The sequence below is a fragment of the Felis catus genome, chromosome E2 (assembly GCF_018350175.1).
Source record: "Felis catus isolate Fca126 chromosome E2, F.catus_Fca126_mat1.0, whole genome shotgun sequence".
NCBI lineage: Eukaryota > Metazoa > Chordata > Mammalia > Carnivora > Felidae > Felis > Felis catus.
In genome coordinates this window covers 426,944-449,650 of record NC_058382.1, presented here as the reverse complement: position 1 = coordinate 449,650, position 22,707 = coordinate 426,944, and the positions used below count along the sequence as shown (strand labels likewise).

Below are 22,707 nucleotides of genomic sequence, written 5' to 3'. Positions count from 1 at the left end.
GCTTCGCTTGCCATCCGAGATGGCCGGCCAACATGGCCGCCGCCTGGGAGAGGTCGGGCGGGCACGCCGCAGGGGTGGCTGGGAGTTGTAGTCCGGCCCTGCGCGCTGACGCATTTCGCCGCGGGCCGACGGTCGCCATTGTGCGCCGCGCACTGGGTGAGTGTGGCGCGAAATCCGCTCCCGTCGGGCGCTGTGCGGAGACATCCCGGGGCCACTCTTCGGGGTGTGCGGCCTCAGTCCCTTCCCCGCCAACCTCTGGAGTCCAAGGCCGGTCTTGCCTGCCGTCTTCCTGCTGCGGGGCCGGAAGGGGCGGTGTGGTCGGGAACCCGGGGCCCAAAGGGAAGACAACTCCCTCCAGGCGTGGGGCTTAAGGTGGGCCGACCCGTTCTGGGCGCGTGCGGACTAGGGAAGGGTGTAACTTCCTCTGGGTGAGAAAGGTATGAGGACGATCTCCTCTTGACCAGGGGGAAACCGGCCCTCCAGGCGTCGGGGAGAAGGTGGAGACGACCCCTTCAGCGCGTTTTTCTAGGTGGCGGGTGGACCTGTTATTTCACATTGATGATGCCGGTTCTGGGCTAAGTAGGGGGCTCCCTTCCGCATAGACCTAACACCCCTTCCACCTCCCAAATTCGACCTTCTCAGGACTGCCCACTCCCACGAGGTACGTCGAGGAGAAGGAAGGTATGGCCTCCGGGCTTCCGACGGCCTGGTTTCGTGTGAGTAGAGGCTTCTTTGAGTTTCTGAGTCTACCCCGGGATCGGGGGTGGGGGGTGGGGTGGGGGGGGCAGGGTGGTAGTGAGATGCCACCTTCCTTTGAGATGCCTTCAGGCTCCAGAGCATCTTCGGGAGGATTGAGAGACTAGCTGGGCATGAGAGACTTTGCTGAATGGAGGAACCGCTGGTTGCTTAGCTTTCCAAGGGAATGGTTAGAGTACAGGTCAGGTTCTGGGGGACTCATTTATCCTCTGTATCGAGGATAGGTATTGACAGGTTTAAGTAGGGATTAGGTTCATATTTACATTTCAGTAGCCATTTTGGCATCAAAGCTGGAGGGGATGAGAGCTCTATCACTAGGAAAAAAACGATAGAGGAGGATGGATCCTTGACCAGGGAAGGAAGTAGAAGCAGCCTAGGCGATGGACGGGAGCTGAAGGCTTGGGTGTGATGATTCAGCTCGCAGAATTCCCTAATAAGACGCATAGACGCTAATACTAGTACTGGAATGTCCAAGTTAATAAAAAATGGGAGATCTTCAGCGAATAAAGAACTCTCTCTGGCTTCACATGTCCTCCCTGCTGTGACCTGAATAGGGTCAAGCTTGGGTTTGCTCAATTTCAGACAAACGCAGAAACACACGAGACGTCGGGAATGCTTTCAGGTCATCTTGTAGACTGTGCCCTCATGTGCTGGGTCAGCCTTTCCCTTCCTGTCAGCGTGGGTGATGACAGACCCTGGCTGAACAGAAACCTGTGGGTTTTAGGAACCAGTGACCTTTGAAGATGTGACCTTGGGTTTTACTTCAGACGAATGGGGACTGCTGGACCTCGAAAAGAAGTCCCTGTACAGGGAGGTGATGTTGGAGAACTACAGGAACCTGGTCTCAGTGGGTAAGGATGGCCTTCATGTCAATAAAGATCTGCGCTTTGCAGCACGAATGTGGTGCCTCTGAAGTGTGTGTCTGCTTTGGCTCAGGCTGCAGGGATCAGAGTGCAATTGTCAAGGTCCTGGAGTCTGAGGGAGAGGGCTTTACTTTGTACCTGTAGGGAAAGGGCATCTTCACATGACTTCTAAAGCTGCCTAGTCCATCCCTCAGAGGCCTTGAGTTGCTAGGGAGCTAGGTCTATCAGGAATGTTTCCAGCTACAGTAGTAGATGTTCATTTTTGTAACAATTCCGGAGGATGTGGGGTCAGTGTCCCAACAGATCAGAAGTATCATTGAAGACTGATCCCTTCCATTTCCCTGTGCTTAGTGTGAACTTTTCCACGCTTATGTTAGTGTCTGCATGGCTGAGGCACCCAACATCATATCCATGTTCAGGGCAGAAAGAAGGCGAAGGGGCAGTCCTGGCTAGTTCTCTTCTCACACCTGCCATTATTTAGCAAGAAAAAAAAAAGGCCCTAACGTCTCCAGCTGACAGATTTCCCTTTGTGTCTTGCTGGCCAGAACTGGGGTCCCACTGCCACTTTTATTGGCAAGGGAGTCCAGGAAGGCAAGTAACTGACAAAGGGGATGGATTGCATTATCATCACTGCTGTAGACCAGAAGTCATGCCCTTGCAGGGAAGAATTCAGGGACAGCATGTGCCACAGGAGGAATGCATTTTCTCCAGAACACAGACCCCCAAGCCCTGTCTCTTTTCCCTTGGGCAGAACATCAGCTTTCCAAGCCAGATGTGGTATCTCAGTTAGAGGAGGAGGAAGCGCTCTGGTCGGTGGAGAGAGGAATTCCTCAAGACACCTTTTCAGGTGAGACCCAGGCCCATGGGAGTCCTGGCAGGGAATGGGCTGGTTAGTCAGGGACTGGTGTCTTAGAAAACAAGGTGACAGGGGAAACCCCCAGATGGGGTGCTGTGATGACTAGCTCAGACATGCTGAATCAGACTGTTTCTTCCTCTGGTCTGAGTCAGGGGCATACTACTTGGTTTAATGAGAATTTGTTACCAGTGGCCAGTTGACTGTTAGGGGCTTCTCTGCTCTACTACTCTTCTTTCATGTGATCACCAGTAACTGGTGCATCTGGCCAGACTTTTTTTTATAGATGTTTTCATGTGTGTATATGAATATGTTTATGACTTGGGGGTGTTCTACTGGATACAAACAGGCCTGTTGTATCCATTTTAACAGATGCTATGTAGTCCACATTTGATGTTTCTTCTTGATAGTCTTTCAGGTTGTTGCAAAAAACATTATTGCATATTTTTTGTTGTTGCATATTCAAGTTGGGGTGTTTTTTGTTTTTGTTTTTGCAGGTAGGATTTCTTAAAATAGAATTTTAGAATCAACCAAGATAGAAGCTAAAAATCTGGTAGCAACAGATTGCTCTCTAAAAAATACATATAGCTGCTCAATTACATGAAAGCTTTTTCCCCTTCATTGCCAGTGATTTTTAATGATCTTTTTAAGGTTGGCAGATCTGATACTATGTTTAGTTTGTTGACATTTCCCTCATAAAGCTTACACATATTTTTATGTTTATGGACCATTTGTACTTTGGTGAGTTTATATACTTTCCCTTTTTTTTTTCTTCTTTCTGGGAACTCTGTATTAATTATGGGTATTGATACTACAAATATCCCAGACCAACATTTATTTATCTTCTACCTTTAATTTTTTTTAATGTTTATTTATTTTTGAGAGAGCACAAGCGGAGGAGGGGCAGAGAGAGAGGCAGACACAGAATCCAAAGCAGGTTCCAGGCTCTGAGCTGTCAGCACGGAGATCAATGTGGGGCTTGAACTCACGAACCATGAGATCATGACCTGAGCTGAAGTCAGATGCCTAACCGACTGAGCCACCCAGGCACCCCCATTTATCTTCTACCTTTAAATTTAGTTTTCATAAAGAAGTTATATAATTTAGGTATTTTTCCTTTCAGATCTGTTTTTATTCCTATCCCATTCATAGATAGGCAGATTTCATAAATACTTTCTTATATTTCAGGGTTTTTTGTTTGTTTGTTTTTGTCTGATTGTTGCACTTATCTGGAGTTTCTTTGTGTATATGGTATGGAGCATATGTTCTTTCAACAAATTTTGACTAGATTCTTCTGCTTATTGGAAACACCGTCCTTATTACAGACTAAATTTCCATGGTACTTATTGGGCATAGGCTTCGGTCTTGGTCCCTTCTGCTTCGTTGATCTTAGTCTGAGTACACATACTGCTGTACATATGGTAGTTTTATAACTTGGATAAATGATAGTTCCTCTCATTATTTCTAAAAAAAAAAAAAAACAAAAAAACAAAAAAACTATGAACTATTTTCACCCACCTGGTTTGCAAGATGAGTGCTTGACATCAGTTTGTCAGGGGTTCATTAAGAAAATCCTGTTAGCATGATTGCATTTAGAATTCCTTGATGCAGAATTGGCCTAGTCGAGTTTTGGCACAAGTGTACAAAGAGGGATCTCGCTTCACTGTGCTATGTCAGGCCTTCTGAGTGCTGTTGGGCTTCACTGTAGTGGTTGCTGTTAATCTGCTCAGGTTAATCCTCTGCAGTCTTGCGTAGTTGGTCCAGATGAACCTGTCATGCTGTTAAGTTCTCTTATTAGTTATAACAGTCTTACTAGAGCCTCAGTTTTCTCAGTACAGTCATTTTACCAGCAAGTATAAAGGAGGAGGCAATCGTATTAGTATTGTTTTACTCTTGCCCAGTTACATAATGACCTTTGTCACAGCTGGTACTTCCAAAACACTGAAGTTGAGAGTGTGAAGAGTGAGTGACCTAAATGGGAAAGTTTCTGGGTCTTGACAAGCATGATGCTGGACTCTGCTTTGATTCAAGTCAGTTTTATCTGGACAAAGCAATAGTCATCTAGCCCTTTCTAATAAATGAAAATCAGTAATAGCCCGTTTTCCCTAATAGTCATGCCAAGGTGATCATAGTGATTTTCTCCTTTGAACAGTTAACACAGTGACATAATAAATGTAGAAGTGCCCTTGTAAGAGCTGCTGGCATCCACAGACAGATCCATATTCATAAATTAGGTTCAGGAGGTGGGTGGATTTCTTTTTTGTGTTTATTATCTTTTAAAAAAATTTTTTTTTAACTTTTATTTATTTTTGAGACAGAGAGAGACAGAGCATGAACGGGGGAGAGTCAGAGAGAGGGAGACACAGAATCTGAAACAGGCTCCAGGCTCTGAGCTGTCAGCACAGAGCCCAATGTGGGGCTCGAACTCACGGACCATGAGATCATGACCTGAGCCGAAGTCGGCTGCTTAACCGACTGAGCCACCCAAGCGCCCCGATTATCTTTATCAGCTTTGTAAAGAAAACTTTGGATGCTCTCTTCTTCCCTTTGTTTTCTGTGTTCTAATGCAAATGACATTGGAACTACCTGCTTCTGGTAGTATTCAGCTACGAAATCTGCACCTGATCCCCATCTTTGGTGATGTCCTTCTGTTTGCCACAACATAGACTGCCATCTCTATGAATCTCTGAGCCCTTTTTCTGAACTCAGTTTGATGGTTCAGTATTAGTGGTTTTTCTTTTCCATAGAGTCATTCTTTTCATCCTCTTCATTGAAAACCTCTCTAACATCCATTAGCACAGGTCACTAAACTATATGTCACCTGGAAGGTCCCCAGCAACACAAGCACTTTGTATCCACCCATCATGGTGTCTTTTCCCCCTGGCTGTTCCCTGTGATCTAGCCTCCCAAAGTCCCTTCCTGTCTTGTGGCTCTGATTGTGGCAGGTCTGTGTCTCATCCTCCCTGAAGCTCAAATCCCGTGTCCTGTGTTGGCAGACCTTCCAACCTTGTACTTCTGGATGATCCAGTAGGTCCCTGAATCTAGTTGCCATGAGGGATTTGGGGCACCTGTGGTTCTGTACGTCTCAGGGAGAGTTGGCTTGACAGGTGCCAGGAGATTCTGAGGTGATAACCCAGAGTGAGCCTCCAGAGAGGCTTATAAGGACATTTTATTACATTTTATTACAGACTAGGCCTCAGGTGCCTGACTCCTCTCTGCTCTGTCACAATGAGTCCTTTACATGTTGTTTTCCCTCCACTGCCTCCCCTTTTACACCTCACAAATACTTGTGGAACTCCTCTTGTGTTCCATATAGTATACTAAACACTTTGGTAGTAAACCAAAGACCTAAAGTAATCCCTGATACTGTGGACTTCGTAGTCTAATACATTATGACCTCTACAAACACGTTCCCCAGATATAACTCTGTAAAGATGAGTAGTGGTTAAATACTGAAAAGGGAAAGAGTGTAAAGTGGGGGCAATGAATAATTACACTAGAGGAGGTATTTTGAGGGGCACTGCAGGGGTGAGCTTTAAGCCAATCCCCAAAGTGAAAGAATTCTACACACCTATAAGAGTGGTGGTGAAGAGAGCATCCAAGCACAGAAACAGCATTTGGGGTGACCATGAAAATGGAACAAGCTTGGCACATTCAGGGAACATGGAGTCACCCAGTGGGCTGGTAGGAGGTAACTGAGGTATACTGACAGGCAGGTTAGGTTTGGCAGAACACACAGGGCCTTCACTGTGAAGGTAGTTTGGTTTTTATCAGGCAGATGTGTGGTACAGCTTTTCAAGCTCACTGCAGGTGCTTAGGAAAAAAGAACTTAATAGGATGCAGATGGAAGTAAGGCAGGTTACCGTGGTAGTACTACCTAAGGAAGAAGTGAGGTCACCTGGCCTGAGAGTAGCAGAGGGTTTGGGGAGAAGCTGGCATCGGCTTCTCCCCATTCATAGTGGATTCACTGGGGCCAGGTGAGTAATGGTCAAAGGAAAGGAAGCTGCCAAGAATCTCTCGTAGGTGAAGGCTTCAGGGATTTCCTGTGAGTATTCTTTGTAATGTATGCATTTACCATATATGTTCTTTTTCTATATATGAACATCCAACTTTAAAAGAAGAAACAAGAAAAATTACTACTCCTGAATTTTTGGTTTTAATCAATAATACGAGGAAATCTGGCAAAGGCAAAAACTTTTGAAGGGTAGAAATAGAGGTTTTGGTTTTACTTTTGTAATGTTTATTTCTGAGAGAGAGCGAGTGAGCACATGCACACAAACAGGGGAGGGGCAGAGAGAGGGAGGAACAGAGGATCCAAAGCAGGCTTTGCTGACAGCAGAGAGCCCCATAAGAGGCTTGAACTCACGAATTGCAAGATCATGACCTGAACCGAAGTCAGACCTTAACCAACTGAGCCACCCAGACACCCCTGGTTTTACTTTTTATGTTGAAATAATTTTTTAGACAGTTTACATAGAACTCCCTAATAGCTTTCACCTAGATTCAAGAGTTTGTGGAATTGTCACATGTCTTGACTGGTTCTGTTAAATAAGTATGAATGAGAAGGGACTGAGAGACATCCAAGTACAGGTTTGTGAAGCCAGCTGAGTCACCTCTCTGGACTCGAGAAGGAGGTCCCAGCAGTGCATAAAGACTTGGGAATCCTAGATGTTTGGAATAGCGTGTTCTATTTACCATTGGATGAGACAACCATCTCTAGCAGTGGTCTGTCTCCCATCACTAGTGTAGCTGTGCCTTTCCCTAACTCAAGGGACTGAGTTTAAGTCGAAAGCTCAGCCTTTCTGAGGCAACTCATTTTGTATGGCTATCCAGCTGTCCCTGATAGCAAAAATGGCAGCACAGACATTGGTGGAAGCAGAAGGGAAACTTAGTAATAAGTGCTTAAGACAGAGGGCATTTGTTTTTAATGTTTTTTTGTTTTAAATTAAAAAAATTTTTTTTTTAAATTTTTGAGACAGAGAAAGATGGAGCATGAGCAGGGGAGGGGCAGAGAGAGAGCGAGACACAGAATCTGAAGCAGGCTCCAGACTCTGAGCTGTCAGCACAGAGCCCAACGTGGGGCTCGAACTCACGAACCACCAGATCATGACCTGAGCTGAAGTCGGATGCTCAACCCATTGAGCCACCCAGGCGCCCCAGGGCATTTGTTTTTAAGAAGGCACTGATTTGGGAAGATGCTGCAAAGATCAGGAATGTGGACGATATTTGATGGCACTCAAACCTTTAGCCACTGCTCAGTGTCCTTTCAAGGAAGTATTGCCATTCTGTGTAGTTTGGTTAGAAAACTTGAGATCTGGGCACCTGGGTGGCTCAGTAGGTTAAACATCTGACTTTGGTTCAGGTCATGATCTCGCAGTTTGTGAGTTCGAGCCCCAGGTTGGGCTCTGTGCTAACAGCTCAGAGCCTATGGCCAGCTTCGGATTCTGTGTCTCCCCCTCTCTGCCCCTCCCATGCTCATGCTCTGTGTCTCTCTGTCCTCAACAATAAATAAACATTAAAAAAAAATTGGAAAAAAAAAAAAAAACCTTGAGATATAATCTAGATTTAATCATTGATAAGCAATAGGGTGAAGACACTATATTGAAGATCGTGATTATAGGAAAGCCTGCAAGACATTTAACTTTTTTGACTTGACAAGTAATGAAGCAGGAGAGATGAGCCATACAAATATGAATGTAGCAATACTCAAATCAGTGAAAACTTTAGTAGAAAAAAATAACATCTACAAGAAGATTGTTTTTTGGAAGGAAGAGAAGAAAATCCTCTTCTAGATTTCATTCATCCCTTGTGTAGTCTGAGAGGATTCATATGGGCTATAAAGCAGACACGGGGGATGTAGAAAATCAGTTGTTTTATACAAAGGATAATCCATTCAAGAACAAGACTGAAAAAATGTGTTTAATGTGAGAAGGCCTGTTTTCATTCAGCCTTTAACCAAGGCTCACATGGGAGGAGACTAACATGCAAAGACCTTGAATGGAGGAACTCATGTGCATGAATTTTTTGACATGAGAACTCAAACAGGGTAGAAACCCCAGGAATATGATCCTAGCAGGAAAGGCTTCTGGCCTGATTCACTGTGACTTGAGAAAACTCATATTTGAACCACCCCCCCCCCCACCTCCCGCCAAAAAAAAAAAAACCCAGTTGTAATGAATTTGGGAAAGTTCTTAGATCAAATAATTACCTATGAGAACTCCAAAGCCAAGGGACTATGACCGTGTGAAAAGGTTTCTTTCAAGCACAGCTCTCTTACTCAGGATCATGAGAATGTAATCGGGTCTTAGGAAGGCTTCAGGAGTCACAGAACCCACTGGCAAGAAGCCCTTCAGTAGGAGTCCTCATTGTATTCAACATCAGAGGACTCCTATGAGAGCAGATCCTCAATGTAATCCGTGCAGGCAAATCATTAGCCTTAGCTCCCACCTTATTTGACAGAACAACAAAACAGAAAACTTACACTGGAGAGAACCACACTGAATAATAAAAATGAAATGTCTCATCCTATTTTTATACCAGATAAGTCATACAGAAGGCAAGTTCTAAATAAAATTTTGATCACATGTATACAAACAGAAAAAGAGGTCTTTTCCAACTTGTTCTGTTATCTGAACACCTAGAACAAATATGAAACAAGAGAGCAGGTGTCTTTATTTCAGTTTCCCATATATATCCCCAGTTGCTAAGACAATGATTCCATCTCTAGCTCAGGAAACTGTTGAGTGAATAAATGATTGAAGAAATTGTAAAAAAAAACAAGAGGATGTCTTCAAAGAGGACACTATGAAGACAAGGCCAGGCTTTGAGACAAGAGGGTAGGTAAGGGATGATAAGGGACAATCTTGAGATATATAGTGCTATTAAGAACTCTGAAAGGCTCACATCCTAGGGAGTGAGCCAAGAGTTTAGAATCTTGAGTGACTATCAAAACATTTTGGCAGGAATCCAGCCTAGCAGAGTGTGGTAACACTGTGTAAACCTTTATTCAAGAATACATTCTGTGACCCTCCACGTATTTGCTCATTAGGACTCATGTAATCTTGATCCTTCTATCTGGAAACCGTTCTGCCTGGTGTCCAAATATAATACCTAGGGTAATTTCAAGACCTGAAAATGCCCTCACTATTAATTAAATAAGGAAAACAAATGAACTACACATTTGACTCAAAGTCCTAAGGAAACAGAAAAGATAAATACAACACAAATAAATGAATCAAATGGAGAAGAAAAAAAGAACCCAAGAACTAATTTTCTGGAAAGACAAAAATTCAAAACCAACTTTGATTAAACAGAATAAATCAAAGGCAAGCTAAAAACTTATACAGGGAAATAACACTACACACATATTCAGCAACACATGTAATTTTCATTATAGAACTTTGTACAACAGTAACAATGCATGAGCCAGCTCCATGTACTGATACGAAAGTCTCCAAGATACGTGTATTTCTTAAATATGTATCTTTAACACGTATAAAGATAAGCAGATGCACATATCATTTAAAAAAATATATACATACAAGTTCAAATATGTGTGTCAGGTGGTAATCACTGAATGTAGATACTGACAGGCTGTGACAGCCTCCTGAGAAGGAAACTGCTACCTCCTTCCTGCTGTGTTACCAGTTCCTGACACAGCCTAGATGCCCAGAAATTAACAACAAAATGGAAAGATTTCGGGAAAAGTGGAAGGTTGTCAAAATTGGTCCTAGGAAAAATGTTAAAATAATTTATAAAAATTTTTCAGAACAAAGTGGCCAGCTACTTAATATTACTGACCTGGGCAGTGAGTATCTTCCAACTTCCTGTTAAAAGGCCATTTCGATGGAACATGAGCAGTTCAATGACAGGACAAGGCTGGAATGTTGACAGATTCTGCAAGGTATACATAGCATTTTTGTCAGTAAAGCACAAAATGAGAAAAATATTAAAAGGGAAATATTGATAGCTCATGACAATTAACCACTTTAAACTAATCCTTTGAAATAGCTAAAATAAGAGTTCATCAATGTGACAAATAACAATAGAGATGAATAGCCTTGGCTTACACAAGGAATACCCAATTTAACACAAAGATATTAATAGGTTTTTGAAATGGGATCTAAGAATGAATTAAATGATTAGGAATTGTTTTTTGTTTTGGGTTTGAGGAGGGGAGTGGCAGAGAGAGGCAGAGAACGAATCCCAAGCAGGCTCCGCCCTTGAACCCATGAACCGTGAGCTGAAATCAAGAGTCAAATGTTTACCTGACTGAGCTACCCAGGCACCCCGAAATGATTAGGAATTGTTAAGGAATAAATTATTAAAGGCATTTCTATTTGAAAAAAAAATTTAAGTTAGTGGGATATAAAATAAGTAGAAGCAATAACTTCTTTTGAGGGCTTATAAAAATTTTAAGTTTATGCATTCCCTTTCTTGACTTAAGTCCTTCCATCATTCCAGCCTCTAGAGAAGTGTTGGAGCCATTATACATTGGAAGCAGAAATGCAAGTCTCTGACCTAGCTGGTTGGGAAAGAAGCAGGAGTATAAACCAGGTGTCCTCTTACCCGGTGGCCTGCACTCCCAGCTACTGCTCAGGCTCCCAAGTGGAAGGGAACTTTGTAACAATAGCAACCCTCCCATGATAGTTTAAAGGTGGGACACAATTAAAATGCCAGTGAAATTTCCTGTAAATGACAGAAATATAGGAAAATCCAGAGAGCTAAAAAACTCAAAAGGCACTTTTTAAGGCTATGTCGAGCCAGTATTTCTTGAGCGCCTGCAAAAATGCCACGAACTGTTACAGGGATGGGTCACAGTATTGAACATGGTGGTAAGGCCCCTGTCTTATGAATGGGCCTACATTCATTTCAGAGCAGCCACTAACACGTGACTGATTAAGCTTAAACAGACTAAAATGAACTTAACCAGTTTAGTTCCTTAGTCACGGCCATCTTTCAGATGGTCATTGGTCAGCTGCAGCTAACGGCTACTATGTTGGACAGTGTAGATCTACATTTCCTTAAAGAGAGCTCCATTGGGCAGTGCTGCTGTAGAAAAGGTAGAAAGGTGATAATTAATGAAACATTTTGAGATAGCAGTCAGTGCTGTGAAGAAAAATGAAACAATGGAATATGCTAGCGGGAGGAGGCGTGGGTGGGCAATACTAGTTGAGAACTGCTCAGGAAGACAGTTCTGAGGAGAGGACACAGAAGCTAAGAGCTGGATGAGGAAGGGGTATGAGGTGAAGATGTTGGGAAAGACTAACAGGCGGGGGTATGGCACACTCTGGCACGTATGAGGAAAATTAAGATAGTGGCTATGGGAAGCATAGCCTTTGGTGTAAAGGGCATAAAAGAACAGGGCTTGGATCCCAGCTGCTATGTTCCCCAGTGTGGCTTTGGACAGGGCTCTTAGAGTCTCCCAGTATGGACTTCCTTTGTATAAGAATAGATGCTATTGCTTACTGGGACTATGGTGTGTAAAGCCCAGGTCTTGAGGGGTCTTCACGTAACTAACCACTGCTATTCGAAGACTTTGATGTTAAGATGACCATCAGCACCTTTGGGAGATCTTCTGGGCCTGGCTTTAGGGTTTCTGATGCACAAGAACCAGCTGACATCCTCAGCAGTCCATGGGGGTAAACAAACTTCAAAGGCAATGCCATGGAGGGCCCAGCAGAGATGAAGAGTGATGGGGAGAGGAGGAGAAAAGGTGTAAAGCTGGGGGCATTCTGGACAAGGAGAAAAAGGAACAAGGGAGTGTGCACAGGGATGAGAGGAGCTGAGGTGAGCGTTCCTCCTGACCCTCCCCCCAACAAGATCTTGAAAGGTCATTGTTATTAGTTATTATTCTATTTGTGGACTGGTAGCCCCAGTGTACCTGGTTAGTCAGCGTTCACTGTGGAACTCTAAGCACTGAGGGAGATGGCTTACCCTGGAAGGGAAGAAGCAGACAGGGAAGTAAACTGTAAGAGGAGGAAGAAAAACATCCTCCATCATCCTTTCCTACATGCTATTCCTGGTTTTATGTAACCTAATCACTTAGAAAGAGGAAACTAAGGCCCAGAAGGATTAAGCCCCTTTCCCAGAGGCTGGGTGAGTTTGTATAACAACCCACTAAATAGATAGTTGCAAGTGAGGGGACTAAATTGCTAAAATTCTACACATACACACACCACCGGTCATTCAGGTGGTGGATTGAAAACCAGTACTTGGCGAGTGCCTGGGTGGTTCAGTTGGTTAAGAGTCCCACTCTTAATTTCAGCTGGGGTCATGATCTGACTGTTCTGTGAGTTCCAGCCCTGCATTGGGGGATCGGAGCTTGCCTGGGATTCTTTGTCTCCCTCTCTCTACCCTTCCCCTGCTCAAGCTCACTCTTTCTCTCTCAAAATAAATATTTTATTTTATTTATTTTTTTACATTTATTTATTTTTGAGACAGAGAGAGACAGAACATGAACGGGGGAGGGTCAGAGAGAGGGAGACACAGAATCCGAAACAGGCTCCAGGCTCCGAGCTGTCAGCACAGAGCCCGACGCGGGGCCCGAACTCACGGACCACGAGATCATGACCTGAGCCGAAGTCGGCTGCTTAACCGACTGAGCCACCCAGGCGCCCCAATAAATAAATATTTTAAAAAAGAAAAGAAAACCAGTACTTGGAGCTGCAGTTGATAGAGATTATTTTGTGCAGCCCCACACAGATGAGTGGGTCAGTCAGCCCGAGCTATGCGCCAGTGAGTTGAAGATCCAGTTCCAACTCTGCCAGCTGTAAACTTAAGAGTACATTTTCTCTGTGAAGTGAGGTGAATACTTTCCTGACAGCACAGGAAAGGTTACCTTAGCGGCCTTGGGGGATGATCCAGAGGACTGCAGTGACTAGAATGACACTTACCCATCAGCTTGCAGGTTGTGGCCCATCTCATTGACCACATAGCACCCAGGAGGAGCTTTACAATAACCCTGCGGAATATATGTTGTCCTGAATGTCTGCTACTGCAGGGAGAGCCAGGCTGCAGATCCACTGAGCTCCCAGCACTACAAGGATGGGCAGAGTTCTCCATATCCACACCTAGACAGGCTGTGAAACTTAAAATGGTTAAGAGTTAACATTTTAATGAGCATTCAAGATTTTGAGAAATTGCCCTAGTGTCCCCCAAAGATAGGAGGAACAAAACACATGATCCAAGATTAAAGGAGAAATAAAATTAGAAATGGGGAGTGGATGGGAGTAGAATGAAAAGAACCTACAGTTAATTTTCTTGAGGGATAAAGTACAAAATAATCCGCGTGATTAACCAAGGAGTAAAAAACGAAAGTTTTAGAAATTAGAAAGTTGTGAAGCATTGTGGAGAATGAAGATTTCAAGTGTCATGCATGATTATTACTCAAAATGGTGCCTGTGGCCCAGCAAGGAGCGGCCAGGGAGCGCTACCCGCCCCCCCCAGCTTCCTAATATCCCCTAACTGGGGCACTTTTCAAGCCCAGCCCTGCTGGGAATCCGGGAAATTGTCATCCTTGGCTTCCTGAGTTGTTCTCAGAGCAGTTTGAAGCTCTGAGAACGCTAACTGGAAGTGGGGAAATGAATTTTGCTTTTAAATCAACAATCTGGAGGGGAAAATGAACCCCCAGAAATCCTAGGGAACAGGAAGGTAATTAAATCCTGAAGACAAGGATAAATATAAATGAGTTGGGAAGGGCAAGCCCCCAAATAAAATTAATAGAAAAGTTTGTTTAGGGGAGGAGGTCAGAAATAGGAGATCAACGTAGTTATTTTTATCAAGGAAAAAAAATCCCTTGGACTAGGATTTTGATTATAGGACTCTTGATCTTGTGGTGAATTCGAGCCCCACATTGGGTGGGGATTACTTAAAAAGTCTTTTAATAAAAATCTGTTTAAAAAACAAAAAAACTAGGAAAGGAGTGACTGGCGATGGCCAAGATTAAAAGCGCGGCCCAGGACGTGTTTTGCAACCCCAAGCGCCCAAGGCCCGTCCGGGGCAGCGGGCCCGGCCCCACCCATCGCTGGTGACTCCTGACCTCGAGCTGACTCACTTCTTGAAGAGCGTGCCAGCAATTTCCAACACCGGTTAGATCTGTGAAACCAGTAAACCGAGGAAACCATAGACGAGCCAAGGTCTGTAATCCGGAAATTTGGAGGGGGAGGGAAAAAAAAAACCAAAAAACATCCTACGCAAATGGGGAGGAATGTAGAATCGGGGATCCGAAAATGGATAAGGAATCCGGGCGCTCGCTCCCTTAGGGGGAAGCGACCGCGATCCTCCGCCCTGCGCCTGCCCGAAGGGTGAAAACTGGCAGACCGGGAAGGTGTATATGGAAGTTCCAGCTGCGCCGGCGCCGCCCCAGGGTGCGTCCGCCGTCGCGAAGGGGGGCGGGGGAGGGAACGAGAGCCCAGCAACTCTCCAAGAGGCGGCCGTCCGATCTGGGCCTGGGTCGCACCCACAGCTTCAACATGGCCGCTCCGGAAGTGTGCACCGCGAAGGGCTCTGGGAGTTGTAGTGGCCCGGCACCAGGCTCGTGATGCACGTCCGGACCGGGGGATCGGGGCGTGGCTATGGGGACGTGGGCGGTGTCGTCCCGTTTACCCGGTGGGAGGGGGACGGAAGCTTCAGCTTCCCCAATGCGGGCCGCAGTGTACCTGTGGCTGCGGCCTCCGCCAGCGCCACCCTCCCGGACGCCGCGGTGCTGGAAGGCCGGCCGGGCCGCTGCTTAACAGTGCGGGTGGCGCGCAGGCAGCCGCTGTTCTTCGGGTCTTTCCGAGTTTGTGTGTTTGAACAACACGGGTGCGGTCACTTCACACTTCCTGCTGCGCTCTTTTACTTCACGTGACGGGAGCTTTCCTCCGTTGTAATGATCACACTAAAACCAGCGTAATTTTTAATGCTTACCTGGGAATCTTTCCGTTTTCTTGAGCGGTGCTTTAGCACTACCTGTGTTTTCCAGTTTTGCTCCGTCCTGCACCCCTGCTCAGGAAACGTGTGCTGTGGGAAAAAGACCACCCAAATGAGGACATGCGGAGGCCATCTACTCAGGCCCCTGTAGCAGGGCGTTTGCCACCACACCTAGTGTTTACTTGAGACTGGCAGGGAGGCAGGCGTGGGAAAATTTATAGCGGAAAAAAGTAAGGTTCTGACTGGAGGTTATTGACTTGGGGGTGAAAAAAAAAAACTGGCGGTCAAACAGGTCAAACAAGTCCTGAGGTTGCGGGGTCAGGGTTCTATTGTTGTATGCTGTCTGGCCTTTGTCTCCAAATACTCTTCTCTTGGTGTCTCTACAGTGGTCTTCCTCTCCAGATAGTTCCCTGAACAGGATTAACCAGCTGAAAGTCCCCGGGCATTGATTGCCCTGGCATTAGTTGCTAAGGCTTTGAGTTCATGCTGGAAGTTCCTTTGCAGGTAGAGTTGTGCTAATCAGGTATATTCAAAACAGCAAGTGTGAGCGGGCACATTTGCTCTTGACATCAGCCGGACCATTTCTGTTTTTATAAACAAACAAGCCTAATTGGAAGTAAACCATAATCCGTGATTTACATTTTTTCTATTTACTTTTTAAAAAATGTTTATTAATTTACTTTTGAGAGAGAGAGGGAGTGCAGGAGCACAAGCCAGGGAGGGGCAGAGAGAGGGGGAGACACAGAATTGCGTCTCACAGAATTGTGAGATTGTGACCTGAGGCGGTTAGATGTTTAACCGACTGAGCCACCCTGGTGCCCCTCTATTGACAGTTTTAAAGCTTTCAAGTCATTTAGAGTTAGCATTTCTCGTTAGAGTTGTAGAGTGCTTTCTTATTTCCTTTGGTTTGTGTGCCCTCCTTAGCATTTCAGGGCCGTGCTGGAGTTGTGTTCTTGTGAGTTCTGTGCCAAGACACAGGGCTTCAGACTTTCCTGTCTTCTTGGCTCCCATGGAGGCAGGATCAGGTTCTACTCCCTGTACATAGCTGTGGGCCTATAGAGCATCACAGGTCTCTTCTTAAGCCTCCTTGCCTCTTGCTTTCCCACCCCCCTCCCATATTGAGGTATAATTTACATACCTTAAAGTTCACCCTTTGAGAGTGTACAGTTCAGTGGTTTTTACTATAATTCACAAGGTTGTGTAGCTATCACTACAGTCTAATTTCAGAACGTCTTTATCATCTCCCTGAAAAAGCTTCATTTTTATTAGCCAACACCCCCTAATTGTCTGAATTCCTTATCTCCTGGAAACCACAAATCTACTTTGTCTCAGTATATTTGTCTATTTTGGACATTTTGTATAAATGGAATCTTAAAATTAGCCTTTGGTGTCTGGCTGCTTCCATTCAGCATAATGTTGTCGAGGCTTAGCACGTATCACTACTTCATTCCTTTCTATGGCCAAGTAATATTCCAATTTGTGGATAGACCATATTTTGTTTATTCTTCCTTTGATGGACATTTGTTTTTCTTTTTGGCTATTAAGAATAATGCTGCTGTGAAAGTTCCTGTACAAGTTTTTGTATTGACATATATTTTCATTTCTCTTGGATGTATACCTAGGAGAATTCCTGGGTTATAATTTTGTGTTTGGCTTTTTGAGTACCTGCCAGACTGTTTTGCAAAATGATGCAGCGTTCTGTGTTCCTACCAACAGCAGTTTTTCCACATCCTCGCCAATAGTTGTTACCACCCATCTTTGATAATAGCTATCCTAGTAAGTATGAAGTAGTATCTCACGATATATTTTTTTAAGTTTTTGTTTATTTAGGTGATCTCTACACCCAACAAGGGGCTCAAACTCACGACCCCAAGATCAAGAGTCACACGCTCTTCTGACTGAGTCAGCCAGGTGCCCCTCACAGTGGTTTTGATTTACATTTCCTTGGTGGCAAATAATGTTGACTATCTTTTCATGTGCTTGTTGGCCATCTCTCTGGCTGTGCTTTTGACTTACAGAGTGTCCTGCGGCTCAGTTGGACCCTCAAGTGGATCCTCTTCCTGCTGGGAATCCCCTGATGAAGATCGAAGTCGTTGAAGTCCTCACACTGAACCAAGAGGTAGCTCGTCCTCGAAATGCCCAGATTCGGGCCCTCTATGCTGAAGACGAGGGCCTAAGCCCAGAAGTACTTGGGGAGCCCACTCAACAGCTAGGCAAGCATCCAGCTGACCCTGAGGCTGCACGCCAGAGGTTCCGGGGGTTCTGCTTCGAGGAGGTGGCAGGGCCCCGAGAGGCCCTGGCCCGGTTGCGTGAGCTGTGCCGCCAGTGGCTGCAGCCCGAGGCGCACTCCAAGGAGCAGATGCTGGAGCTGCTGGTGCTGGAACAGTTCCTGGGTGCGCTGCCCAGGAAGCTCCAGAGGTGGGTGCAGTCACAGCACCCAGAGGACTGTCAGGAGGCAGTGGCCCTGGTGGAGGATGTAACCTGGATATCTGAGGAGGAAGGTAAGTGCAGTGGAGGGGCGGAGAGGGACACTCCTGTGGACGCATCTTGGAGAATGGGGGAGGAAGAACTCAGGCTTCCTCGGAAGGGTCGGGGAAGGGTCATGCCTCTTCATCTAGGCCAAGAGCATCTACCTCCCCAACGTGTTCCTGAGTCAGAGCTTCAATGGTTCCTTGCTGAAATACCTGCCATTGCCCCTAGGTCAAGGGATCTGAGTATCCCTGGACCCATCTACCGAAATGGAAAGTCTCAGACCACACCTCACAGCTACTGAAACCCTTGGGCAGGGCCTGGGACTGCACTCTTTAACTAGCCCTCCACAGGCTTGTGATAGAAGCTAAGGGATAAAATTGTTCATTCTCATCCTTTTAGAATCCCTGCTGTGCTATAAGCCAATAGAAAACGTGATTTTAGTCACATAGGCATATTCCCAGAATGCTTTTTAAAAAAATTTTTTAACGTTTATTTATTTATGAGAAAGAGAGTGTGTGAGCAGGGGAGGCACAGAGAGAGAGAGATAAAGAGAGACACAGAATCTGAAGCAGGCTCCAGGCTCCAAGCTGTCAGCACAGAGCCTGATGCGGGGCTTGAACCCATGAACTGTGAGATCATGACCTAAGCCGAAGTTGGACAGTTAACTGACTGAGCCACCCAGGCACCCCAAAACTTAATTTTTTTAAGTAATCTCCACACACAACTTGAGGCTCAAATTTACAGCCCCAAGATCAAGAGTTGCATGCTCTACCAGCTGATCCAGCCAGGCACCCCTCCCAGAGTGTGAATTGTGGATAAAGTGGTGACCAAGACAGGATTCATAGATGCATGAGCTCAACAAGCCTTAGACCCAGTAAGAATGATGGGAATTTGAGAAATGAATACACATTTGACAATGATGGGGTTGAGAAGAACCCAAGGGTGCTGGTGGGGCTCCTGGAGGCAAGTTGCTTGTAGCCGACACCTGGTGTGGAGTGGAACTCAGAAGGGTACAGGAAGGATGTGCTGAGCAGGAGAGCACTGCCTGTGAAGGCCCAAAGTGGGAGCAATGACAGTATGTTCAAAAATCCGAGAGAAATTGGGTGGGTCTATGGTAGAAGGGAGCAGGGGACAGGGCTGGCAGGGCCCTTGCAGGGGTTTTCATGTTGTCCTAAAGGAATGGGAAGAGTTACTGTAAAGCAGTGGGAACCAGTCCATGAGCTCTAGGGACATGTGGTATTGTCTGACAGAGTAAACATTTTCCAGGTTGGGGGTGTTACATCCACACGACTCCTGAAACAGAAGGCTATGGGCACCAGTGACAGTCACAACAAAGTGTACTGCAATGAGAGGCAAGGCCGACCGATCGGGACCAACACTCTTGATAAGAGTGCAGCCTCGAACAGCTGGGGTACAGAGTTTTTATGGCCGATCACATCGTTTTATCATCACCTGGGAACAGAACAGATAAACAGTTCCCAGACGATTCAGAAACAGTTGCCAGATGAGGTGATTATTTTAGACTTTCTGCCGCTTAGTTGCAACCAGTGGATCTCCTTGACCTTGCCTCTGATGCTCTTTTCTTTGAGCTTTTGTTTCCTTCGTTGGTGAAGACTGATTTACAAGAGTATGAAGCATAATTTACAAGAGTAAAGCAAGGCTGTTATCTCTTGACCTTCAGTGTCAGAACAAAGCTGTTATTTTGCAAGCTAGGTGTTAGCCCTACACTACACTTTAATCCTTACATTTCTCCCTTTTCTTGTCAGTGAATCAATCCCTTGATTCATCATTAGGAACTAAGGGGACGTAGTTGGACCTAATCATCATAATTTTTATTTCACCAACTCGCCTCTTGACATACTGTACTAACCAATTGATAATGCATGGGCCGATAGTTAACCCGAGAAGTAACAATAGCAGTGGCCCAGCTATGGTGGTGAGCAGTGATGTGAACCAGGGGGACCAAGAGAATAAATTCTAATACCAATTATTGCCGGCCTTTTCCTTCACATTCGACCTTTCTATTTGCAGGGCAACTGTATAATCCTGATATGTTAACCAATTTTTGTTCTTGATCCCTGTGTCCACATCCATAGGTAACCATATAGGGGTTTTCGGGGACCGGAGGAGCGAAGCCCATTGGCTGTTTATAATTAGTAATTAAAAGTCTCCCATGAGTCCCTCAGCAAGTCGCATAAATCAAACAAAAAACAAGGCACAGTGGAAGAGGTATTAGATGCTATCACCTTCCCCGTGACAGTGTCCCTGAGTTCCCATTGGTATGGCCAAAAAGATAGGGGATGCAATTCCGTACAGTCCCCCACGTTTATCATTATACAAACCCAGACAATTATTATTATTATGCCCACATCAGTCTTACCTTTAAAGGATCCTCTGAGTGCCTTCAGACCTTCCATTGCTGTTCATTATCTGGTTCCGAATCAGTCTGGGGTGTTCCTGCCTTCACACAGTTTTTTTTTTTTTTTAACCTGAGAGTGATGAATCCAGGTTTGGACACCATCTACCTTCACGGCCGTGGGTGTAGTCAGGATCACGGCGTGTGGTCCTTTCCAGAGCGGCTCCAGGGTTTTAAGCTCGTGCCTCTTGACCCAGACTAAATCTCCTGGTTGAAAGGGGTGGGGAAGAACAGGAGGATGAGCGAAGGATTCTTTTAAGGCCCTGGTTATTTCCTTTTGTACATGTTGCAGGGCCACGAGTGAAGCCAGCAAGCGGTCCTGTTCCAACTGTTCCATTACATCGCCTCCTAGCCTCGACAGGATAGGTGGAGGTCTGCCAAATAAAATTTCATAAGGTGGAAATCCCTTGACAAATGGAGTACAACGCGCTCGCAAAAGGGCAAAAGGCAGGACGTCAACCCAATTTTCGCCCGTCTCAAGGGACAATTTGGTTAAGGTCTCTTTTAGGATCCGATTCATCCTTTCTACCTGACCTGAGCTCTGAGGTCTATATGTACAATGTAATTTCCAATCTATTCCCAATGCCCGGGCTAGACCCTGGGACACCTGCACCGTGAAGGCCAGGCCATTGTCCGATCCTATGCTCAGAGGCAGCCCGAATCTAGGAATTATTTCATTTAATAATTTCTTAACTGTCGCCTGAGCCATTTCTGATTTAGTGGGGAACGCCTCGACCCACCCAGAGAAGGTGTCTACAAAAACAAGCAGGTATTTGTATCCGTATTTCCCTGGTTTAATTTCAGTAAAATCTACTTCCCAAAACTGGCCTGGCTCAGTTCCTCTATCTCTTTTAGCTTCTAAAACCTTCCTACTTGCACCCTGATTTACTTGGGCGCAACTTGCACACTTTTCAACCACCTCTTCAATCTCTTTTCCCAGCCCTTGTGCCCTGAACTTCTTCCGCACTAATTCCGCCATCTTCATTTTTCCCAGATGAGTCCCTTGGTGGAGCTGACACACCATGCACCGCCCGAGTGCCGTGGGTAAGAGGATCTTACCTTCAGGATCCTGAGACCACTTTTGTCCCGGCATCATACTTCCCCCTTTTCTTGAAACCCACTCCAAATCTTTAGGAGTGTAACTGGGCTCCCTCCGTCAAGATCAGTAGCTCCAAGGCACTTTTACTTTTAGTTGGGGCAGCTTCTCAGGCTGCTGCATCAGCCAGGCGGTTTCCAACTGCTTCTAGGGAGTCGCCTTTCTGACGTCCTGAGCAGTGAATGATTGCCAGCCTCGCAGGTTCCCAGATGGTTGCTAGAAGATCTAAAATTTCAGCTTTAGTTTTGATGGCCTTGCCTTCCGCCATGAGGAGACCGCGCTCTTGATAAATGGATCCGTATACATGCGCGGTTGCAAAAGCATAGTGGCTGTCTGTATAAATATGAACTGCTTGTTTCTTCCGAGTTGGAGGGCTTTTGTTAGAGTGATGAGCTCTGCGTGCTGAGCTGAAGTTCCCGGGGGAAGGGTCTGTTGCCATAAAACCTCGCGGTCCGTCGTCACTGCAGCGCCGGCGTGCCTTTGCCCTTGAAACACAAAACTACTGCCGCCTGAAAACATGCTGATATCGGGGTCCTGTAAGGGAACGTCCGTAAGAGCGGAGCGGAGGGAGGAGATCGTCGCCAAGCTTTCTGGGCAGGAGTGCAGAGGGGGACCTTGTCCTTCGGGCAGCAGAGTGGCTGGGTTTAAGGCTGCGGGGGCACAAAAACGTATTCGGGTCTGGTCGAGTAGCAACACTTGATATTGGGTAATCCGAGCATTTGACAGCCATCGCTCTGGGGGAGCCCACAGTAAAACCTCCACTTCGTGGGGCCCGGTGACAGACAGTGCCTGCCTCAAGGTTAGTTTGTCTGCGTCTTCAACTAAGAGCGGGGTGGTGGCAATTTGTTGAACGTGTGGGGGCCACCCGGAAGCAACTGGGTCCAGCCGCTTGGATACATAGGCCACCGGTAGGCACCAAGGTCCCAGGCGCCGAGTCAGAACTCCCTCGGCTACCCCCCTCTTTTCGGCTACAAACAAATGGAATGGCTTGGTGGGATCTGGCAGGGCCGAGGCCGGTGGGGTCATGAGAGCCTCTCGGAAGGCTTGGAAGGCTTTAGTTTGAGTCTCCCCCACGTGAAGGACTCCGGAGACCCCTTGAGAGTGGCGTACAAAGGGGCTGCCAGTTCAGCAAAACCAGGTATCCATACTCTGCAGTAGCCTGCTGCCCCCAGAACTCGCGAACTTGTTTGCGGGTTTTAGGCTGAGGAATATCGAGTATAGCCCGAATTCTTTGTTCACCGAGATAGCACTTCCCTTCTGAAGGTTGTAACTTAAATCACCGCAGTACGACAGATCTGCGCTTTTCTGGCTGACACTCGGTACCCCGGTTTTTGCAGAA

The 22,707-nt window shown here is 45.9% G+C and overlaps 1 protein-coding gene across 8 annotated transcripts in view; it reads left to right on the top strand.

The window, feature by feature from the left end:
• Positions 1-32: 32 nt before the first annotated feature.
• ZNF274 (zinc finger protein 274) overlaps positions 33-22,707 on the top strand; it is a 30,149-nt gene continuing 7,474 nt past the window's right edge. Inside the window, exons 1-5 of one of the 8 annotated variants that reach the window (XM_006940743.5) lie at positions 33-156; positions 643-716; positions 1,481-1,607; positions 2,371-2,466; positions 17,403-17,885. In XM_006940743.5, coding sequence (XP_006940805.1) covers positions 33-156; positions 643-716; positions 1,481-1,607; positions 2,371-2,466; positions 17,403-17,885 — 904 coding nt within the window. The other 7 variants (XM_006940745.5, XM_045045767.1, XM_019818468.3 and 4 more) reach the window with 7 other exon arrangements.